Genomic DNA, 9,102 nt, shown 5'->3' with positions numbered 1-9,102 from the left:
TTACCAAAAGGTCAGTGGTTTGAACCCACCAGCTTCTCTGTGGAAGACAGATGTGGCAGTCAGTTTCCATAAAGATTTTAGCCTTGGAAACTCTATGGGGCAGTTCTGCTGTCCTAAGTGTCACTGAGTCAGAATTGACTTGCAGGGGTTTATGTTCAGGTTCTGGCCCAAGGATGTAAAGATAAATATAGGCTGCCTTCTTGTGGTACCCAAATGCTCTCTGGAAGAAAAATCCGTAACTTTTAAGATGTGATATAATGTGGTAGGTACTGTGCAGAATTTGAGGAACCCATAGGAGGGAGACAGAACTTCTACTTATTTTTGGAAGCTTGCACATTGCTGTGTATGATAGAAGTGTTTGCATGGTCTCAGTGGCAATTGGTTGCCTTTAAATTTATTCCCTGTATTAACATGCCCTGGGGTTTTCTATATCACCTCTCAGTTTCCTGGGAGGCTGTAGGGCCTAAAGTTTAAGAGTAGGGAACCTCGAGGCAGGTTTCGAACCTGGCCCTGTGCCTTACTTTGCAGTAGATGGCATAGGTGCATCACTTTTCCAAATCTGTAAAACAGTGTGCTACTGAGATTAAATGATATGATGGATGCAATGCACTTCACATAGTAACTGGCATGTAGTAGGTGCTCAATTATATCTTTTGCCTGGAGATATAATTAATTATCTGCTATATACCAGTTACTATGTGAAGTGCATTGCATCCATTATATCATGATACATATTTGGTCATTAATCTTGGTAGTGACAAAATTAAGCTTAACAGGACAGGAAACACACAGGCTTAGCTGCTAATTTTTTTTTAAAAAAGGCAATTTATTGGTATAAAAACAATTTAAACATTACATAAATACAATATAAATATTTCTTTAAAAATATGTATAAGTTAGCAATTTATTTGAGGTAAGCCTACACATTCCATGAAATGGTCTGGCTCTGAAATGATGAGGATGTTCAAGCTGGATAGCCATTTTATGTTATTTCAAAACTAATACTTAAAATACTTCAAGTGGCACTTCATAAAAATATAAATATTTAGATCACTTATATAAATTAACTCAACTTTACATATTTAAATATCAATAAATTAAAAATAATTAAAATAGTGTCCTAACGCCCGTACTTTTTTAGTTCTTCACAGAGAACAACATAAGTTATGTGCCCACCACACAGGTTTTTGACCAGCTGAAAGAATGCCCATGAACTATAAACGATCTTGGATGTCCAGGTTACATTATCCGAACAGCCCTCAGGCTGAACTGCATGAAGTCATCCAGGCTTCGCAGGATGAGGTTAATCGTTGTGTTCTTCAGCCACTCAGTCTGCAGCTGCAGCTTAGACAGCAGGCTGGCATTTGCAGTTGGGTCAGGGGTGGTTACGTCTTCTGGATTCTTTATCTGAAAGGGGAAACAAAAAAAAAAAGGATTGTTTAGATATTGAAGAAATGCTTTGCAGTGGAGAGATGCTTTGAGTTGTGGGAAGATGTTCAAGGTGGAGGCAGATGAGACTCATTGGGGCCGCCTGGCCTGACTTGCCCTATGGGGTGAGGTGCTTCTCCTCAGAGCCCACCTTGCCTAGGCCCCTTTCGCGCAACTGAATTATAATCATCCCTTTGTGACTTTTTCTCCCATTAGACCATAAGCATCTTGAGGACTGCCACCGAATCTTATTTGTCTTCTATTATCTGAAACAGTGCTTGGCAGATAGTTGGAATTTCATAGATATTTGTTGACTGAATAAGTGATTGAAAGACCCATAATTAGAGGCTTTGAGGTGGGTTCTTTAGTAGTCTCTAACTCTAACACTTTTCTCTGGTTTCTTCGTTCCCATTCATCCAGCATCTACTGAGAATCCATGGTGTGCCTGGCTGTGGACTCTGAACTAAGGATGTAAACAGACAGGGAAACACCCACAGAATATGGGGAGAAGTAACTTGTTAAAAGCTCTGCACTTCAAAGTGTGGTCCTGGAGCTGCATTGGCATTATCTGGGAGCTTGTTAGAAACACGAATCTTAGGCCCCACTCCAGACCTGCCGTATCAGACTCTGCACTGTAACAAGATGCCCAGGGAATTCCTGTGCACATTCAAGCTTGAGAAGTGGTTTAAGGAAAATAGCTAGTAAAGGCCCAGCAGCTCATTTACACCTTGTGCCTTCAACTCCCCATCACTTGGCATTTGAATAGGTAGCTGGTGGGTGATCAAAGCCCTTTGTACCTCCTCCTGCACCCTTCAGCTTTTGACCATTTCTCTGCATTAACTCTTCTAGCAAAAAGTAGGAAAAAGGAGTTGAAACTGCCGTAATGACAAGAATGTCACTTGGCAATAATTGAGATATTAAAATAAATTTTGCTCTTTGTTACTATAGATCACTGAGCATGCTTGGATGTGCCTCCTTCTGCCTCTGCAGATATTTTTTAATTTCTTAAGCTATTAGGTATTGATGTTAAAATCCACCTCATTTAATGTAGTTTTAAACGCAGTTATCAATGCCCTTTGATGCCCTTTGCAGAAAAAATTGCAGAAGGCATCCTATAAAAAACACTAAAAAAATGTTTAGCTATCAGGAAATATTTCTTAGATCCTTTCTTTACATGCAGCCATCTTTTCTGAATCAGCATGGCATCCCCAAATTCTCTAGGCAGCCTTCTTTGAACCTCTCTTCCCCATGCCAGGTGAGGGCTGGCAGACATTCACCTTTTGCTTCAGGATCTGGACCAGGGCTTTGGTGCTGTTCTGCACAACTATGACGTTTGCCTTACTGCCCTCGAACTTGTTCTGCAGGTAATCCAGGTATATTTGAAACTCCGAAAGACCAGTGATAATTTTCATCAGACAAGTCTCCTAAGAGAAAAGATGGTGGAAAAAATGGTTATTATTAGGAAGATATAAAGATTTTAAAAGTTAAAATAGGTATGATTTGGCTATTTTCTTTCCTTGCCCCTCCAGAGAACTTCAAGTACTTCTTAAGCATCGTGTTTTGGGACATCAGACAACATCAACTGCCCAATTTTACATATCTGGGCAATCACAGGCATTATTTAATTTCACCCAAAGACCATCAAGGTGCTAGAATATGGCAACCAGAACCCTTTTCTAATTCTTTCCTTGGTACACTTCCCTCTGGCTGCATTCCTGCCCTTGCCAGTATTGGGCTGAGACCTGCTTTTAAGGAATAATCAGAAGTCAGTGCAGTTTATCTCACTGTTTGGAAGGAGAAGCTTTGTAGAGAATGACCTCAGCAGGGAGGGAGGGCCAGGATCCTGCCAGGGCAGCAAAAGAAGGGAAAGGTCACTGGACCACCTTATCCAGGAGAAACTAGCTAAACCTGCTGGGTTTTCACTCTTAACGCTTGCCAGATATGAAAACGTGAAAACTGAGAGGTCATTTCTAACCATGCCTGTTCAAAAATAAATTGCATTTAAAAAAGCTTTAAATTCCCTCTTCATGAAAGTTACATAATGAACTTTACATCTACTTTGTTGCCTGCATGTATCTGTGAGTATAGGTACTGCATGCAAGAGGGAGAGTTTTTGCCCAAGGACTAGCTAAAAGTGAATGTGTGAGTTCATACCTTATTGAATCCAGAGTGGAAGCATCCATCTTCTTCTGTCATCTGTGGAAGCTTCAGATTGTTTCCTGCCAGTGCCTCCCTGCTGTTTTCACACTTGTCATATTTGTCACACATCTGGGAAGGAATATCAAAATCTTTATTATATAAGTGCCTCTAAAACAACCACCACCAGAGGGCCATTCATATTCTACCACAGCCAGGAAGTTCTCCAAGGACAAAGTCACAACCCATTAGCACCCTAGCAAGCAAGGTAGAGTAGAATTGGGCACGCCTGAGTTCAATTGCTGGCTCACCTGTGACTTCAGACTTGTTATTTGTCCTGAGTCTGAGTTTGCTTATCTTTAAATTGGGGATAATTAAACACTGTCCTTGTAATTTGTTGGGAGAATTAGACAAATTTATGTAAAGTACTTGGCCCATAGTAGGTACTTGTTGTTTTTAGGTGCCATCGAGTCATAGTGACCCTGTAGGACAGAGTAGAACTGCCCTATAGTGTTTCCAAGGAGCGGCTGGTGGATTTGAACTGCCAGCCTTTTGGTTAGCAGCCGAGCTCTTAACCACTATGCCACCAGGACTCCAAAACCCCACTGCCACTGAGTGAATTAATTCCGACTCATAGGAACCCTATAGGTACTTAGTAAGTGGTGATAATTTTGATGATAATGTGGTGAATATAATTCAAGCCACAGAATGTTCCAGTAGGAGAGACCTGTGAGATCAGCTAGTCCAACCCCATAATTTTACGGATGGGGCCCACAGGTGGTAGGGGATTTGCCCAAGATCACAAAGCTGGTTCAGCAGAATAGGAACTAGAATCCAGGCTTCCAGTCCCTCTTCTGTGTTCTTTCCTTGCTACCAGACAAGAGCCAGATACCTTGCATTTAAAGCTTGGGGGCTAACGGAACTACCAGAACATAATCAAAGAGAATACTGACACATTGTAAAAAATGTAACTAATGTCACTGAACAATATCTATAGAAATCACCAAATGGGAACCTACCTAATTTGCTGTGTAAGCTTTTGCTGAGAACATAATCAATTAAACCAAAAAACTAAACCTGTTGCCATCGAGCTGATCCCAACTCATAGCAACCCTATAGGACAGAGTAGAACTGCCTCACAGAGTTTTCAAGGAGGGCCTGGTGGATTTGAACTGCCAACCTTTTGGTTAGAAGCTGTAGCATTTAACCACTACACCACCAGGGTTTCCATAATCAGTTAGTATTTAAAAAAATAATAATAAAAAGAATGCTTGGGGGCTGCTGTAACCTGCTGTTGATGTTTCCACTTTTGTGGGCTATATGGTATGCATCTTAGCTGGAATAACTTTAGAAGTCCTAACCACTGAGCACGCAAACCGAAAAGTACTGCAGTTGGCCTGAGAAGCTGAAGATTCGTTTTAAGTGGTACTTTTCTAGTCCTCCCAAAACCTAAGGGCAAGAAGAAGGCTGACAGGCCTTATTTTTGGCTGAGGGGAAAGGAGTCCTGAGAAACACTATCAGCTCATGCCAAGTGTGGAGCTGGGAATGGGCCAGGGGCCATGGACTCAAGCTCCATTCTGTGTTTCCCAGAAAGGAAAGCAATTTCCAGAGACCAGCAGCAGAGGAGGAATACAGAAGATAATCGGCCCTCTTTGGCCTCGAATCTAACCTGTCCCAGTACATATCAAAGACCTCCCAATGCCCCTGTCCACATCCAGGCACAAGGAAAATGAATGTCCTACACCAGTACTTTCTCACCACAGTCAAGCCTACCCACCTTCTTTCTCAGAACAGAGATTTCGGCAAGGATGAACCTTATGAGTTCTTCGGTTTTGTCTGGAGAGGTGAGTGATGGTCTGTTTGAGGCGGCATCATCTTTGGAATCTCCTTCCAGGGGTTTTGGGTTGGGGAAAGCAGAAGCCATCACCAGAAGCAGCCCCAGGGAGAAGGCAACTGGACTGAAGGCGCCTGTGCCGGAGGGAAGAAGAGCGCGAGTGAGCTGCTTGCACGGCTGGGGGAGCTGTGCTGCTGACTGCTGGCTGGCCGCCAGCCCCACCGCTGAATACACCACACGCTCCCTCACACAGCACTCGGCAGCCGGGCAGTCCCAGGGCTTGGGATTTCCTTCACTTACTTGTGGAGAGGGAGTTCATAGTTGGGCTCCTGGAGGGCAGATGGAGCTCTCTTTTGTTCCTGGTGGGCTGAAGGGCAGAATGAGCCTCAGACATCCCCAGTCTTCTATTTATTGGGGTTTGATTCTAATATTGAGACTCATGGGAAAATCCCACATTTGATAAATCTTTGTTGGAGGGTGGGTGTGGGGCCAGGGCGGGTGGGGTTGATTGGAAACCTTGTTAAGATTGTGCAATGTGACGTCCTTTAGCATCACAGAAATCACAACCGGGGGGGAAAAGTGCTGCTGAGGTCATCACCGAGGCTAGCCCTAGAAGCAAGATCACTCTTCCTTTACTTTCTTTTTTTTTTAGTGACTCAGCACTTTGGTCTCTCTTGAGAAAGAAAGTAAAGCTGGAGTCATGCACGAAGTCTTACAAGAAAAAAAAAAAAGCTGAAGTTGACTATGCTTTAAAAAAATACTTCAATTATCAGATTAACAGGTTAGGATATAGTATTCCCGTTAATTTGTATTTGAAAAAACCTAAGATGTTCTGACCTGAGTTTCCTCAGACCACATTGCAACCCACCGGCCTGGGGTAACAAGTAAAATAATACCACAAGTAATCTGCTGTTCTTTTATTTCCTGGCTGTCACTGTGACCAGCTGGTGCAGAACTGCCTGGTCACCCCTAAATCTCATGCAGTTGTTTCTAGAAGTCTCTAGGTAGAGTGTTCGGTGCACACATAAATGACTCCTTTTTGCTTCCGTATGGCATCTGCTAGTTTCCTCCACACCTGCTCCAGCCCTGCTCTGTCGCTAGTGGCCCCTTGAAGATCCTCCCCATGAAGGCTTTGATCTCAGTGGCAAGGGGGTTGCCTTGTGCTCTGGTGGTGACAGCAGTGCCATCTGGATGTCTCCACAACTGCCCAGCAACCCTGCCATCCTGCTCCTGTTGGGGAGCCCCAGAGGTGCCTATAGGGTGTTGCGTCTGCTGGAGCCCTCAAGGCACCAATGGCCATTTGGTTTGGGGCTGAAGTGCGAAGAACACTACTCACCTCTTTAATAGGGACATCAAAGGAGGGGCTGTGGCATCTTCTGGAGCTTGTATTCACAGCTCCCTCTCCCTGTATGACTCGACTCCAAAGGTGGCTGGGAAGAAATATACTGACAAAAACAGGGCTCTAGGCTTTGAATCATGCCTCCTTTCTAATGCCTGGACCTTCGTTAATGGATCAAGTTTGTGCAGACCTTTTCTGCCCTTGCAGGAAGGTCCTTGGTCTCATGCAAATAGACTCTAGAGTTGGCCGCCCCACCAGTCTCCCAGACACCCAGGCAGCTCTGGGGATTGGCTCCAGCCCCAAACTGGGACCCTTACACTGTACCGAAACATTATTTACAAAACATGGTATTAACATCTTAATCAGGTATTTGCCTTGCAAAAAAGATCTCTTTGGAATTGCTAAAACAATGACCACTTGTAGGGCATTTAAGATATGAATCAATTTGCTGAAGTTTTGTTTTGCTCATAACATTTTAGGACATGCCTTTTGGGGAAAGCGAGGCGAGGTCACCCATCCTTTTACTGACTGCCTAAAGAGAGAAGCAGGGGTCCTGTGGCCGTAGCTGGATTTTTAGTTTGAAAATGAGCAATGGGGAGGATTGCTGGATGGTTTTGTTTTTAGTGCTCTTTGGTCTCCAGTGACTCAGGGACTCTGAAGCAGTGTTCCCTGCTCTTTCACTGAATGGCTCCACCCCTCTCAGCTGCCCCTGCTGCTGCCCTGTGATAAGCCTCTGTAGTTTGGGGTTGCTTTTCTCAAATATCTTTTTTTTTCTTTAAAAAACTACAACTCAGTAAATTTCAAATACTTAAACATAGTGACTGAACAACAGAGAGATCTATCTTTCCAATTAAAAGTGCTTTTTGATGGGAAGTATGTGTACATGATAAAGTGTTCAAACAGGACATGGGGGTCTAGAGGGAAAAGTCAGTCTCCTTCCTTTCCAGGCTTTTTCCCCAGAGGTAGCACCTACATTACAGTATTTTCAACGAAATCCTCTGTTACCCTAATCTGAGAGGGGTTTTCTTGGCTACCCAGGTACTCACCTTTGTATTTACATTATTGGTCTCTCTATATATGTGTGGAGTCCAGGTGGCCCAATGGTTAAGAGCTGGGCTGCTAACTGAAAGGTCAGGAGTTGGAATTCACCAGCCACTCCTTGGAAACGCTATGGGGCAGTTCCACCCTGTCCTGTAGGGTTGCTATGAGTCGGGATCGACTCGAAGGTGACAGAGCTTCGGTTGAAAGCCCAGCTCTGCTACTTATTAGCTGTGGGACCCTGGTGAAGTTACCTCAAGGATCTATGCCCTTGTTTGCTCATCTATAAATTGGGATAATAGTGGTTCTTCTCTGTTAGGATTGTTGTGAAGGCTGGATGAAAGGAAGTCTGAAAAATTCTTAGCACATACACGTTAGCTCTTTGTAGCATTCCTGGGCTTGAGCTCTGCTTTGGAGCATTCTTCCAATTCAGGTTTGTCAGTTCTCCTGGTGTCTTGCCTACAGAGGAGCCAAGACTGAGCCAGACCACTGTGCTAGTGATAAGCTGGCCTTACCAATTACTTTTCTCCCAAAGAAAAGAAAATCTATGTTTTCTTGAAAATATGGTACAAAGTAGAAAATTTAAAAAAAAAAAGTGATTTTCTCCTTTTTTGAGACCATTAAGATCTCCAAACCAGGTCCCTCCATTTAGATGGTTAACCCAGCTCCTGTCTTGTTCCTAGACCTTTCTAAGGCCTTCTGCTGAGTATGTCCATGTCAACAGTCAGCATTTTTCTCTGTGCCTGGTTGTCATCATTCTTCAGACTTCTGAGAGTATCTTTCAGGTCATTTCCTTTCAAGGGCGAGAGGGCCAGGCTTAACTCCAGACCTTGTGTCTCTGCAGCCAGAAAAGGGAAAGTTGTATGTGGGTGGGAATGTATCTGTGTAGTGGGGTGGGGTGAAGGAGGAGGGTTTGGGAGTGACAGTCTGCCCCCTTGTATATTGCTGTTATGGGTCTTTTTTTTACCCTCAATGCCTTGGGCTGGCATTTGCTTGTTGGAGAAATGGGTTCTCCTTTACCCTGAAGTGTTAATGCAACATCCATAATTTCACTATAACTTCCTTATTTTGCATTTCAGTGGGTTTTCCATTTGGAAAGCTCGTCCCTCATATGTTGATATGTACGAATGATCAGGAAGGCTATGCTGTAAGCCTTTATGAACTAATACCTTAATTACTGGATTGCACCATTACTGATTTGAAGCAACTATCGGCTGAGACCAAGAGGAACAGGCAAATGGGAATATATAGGAGGGAAACCAAGGCAGCTGTGTTTCCTTTACCACCTTCTGTATGGTTGGTTGGTCCTTTCTGTGTTTCTCAAGAG

At 43.6% G+C, this 9,102-nt stretch overlaps 1 protein-coding gene across 1 annotated transcript; it reads right to left on the bottom strand.

Annotated features, from left to right (window-relative positions):
• Positions 1–702: 702 nt before the first annotated feature.
• IL6 (interleukin 6) lies at positions 703–5,805 on the bottom strand. Its single transcript, XM_003407083.4, has 5 exons — positions 5,699–5,805; positions 5,342–5,532; positions 3,583–3,696; positions 2,706–2,852; positions 703–1,407 (listed from the first exon to the last, which is right to left on the bottom strand). Exons 1-5 carry the CDS (start codon positions 5,790–5,792, stop codon positions 1,240–1,242), a joined length of 714 nt encoding a protein of 237 aa, XP_003407131.2. The 5' UTR covers positions 5,793–5,805; the 3' UTR covers positions 703–1,239.
• Positions 5,806–9,102: the final 3,297 nt, after the last annotated feature.

This window comes from Loxodonta africana, chromosome 8 (assembly GCF_030014295.1).
Source record: "Loxodonta africana isolate mLoxAfr1 chromosome 8, mLoxAfr1.hap2, whole genome shotgun sequence".
NCBI classification, from domain to species: Eukaryota; Metazoa; Chordata; class Mammalia; order Proboscidea; family Elephantidae; genus Loxodonta; species Loxodonta africana.
Note: the sequence above shows the minus strand (reverse complement) of the source record. Positions and strands in the feature narration are given on the sequence as shown.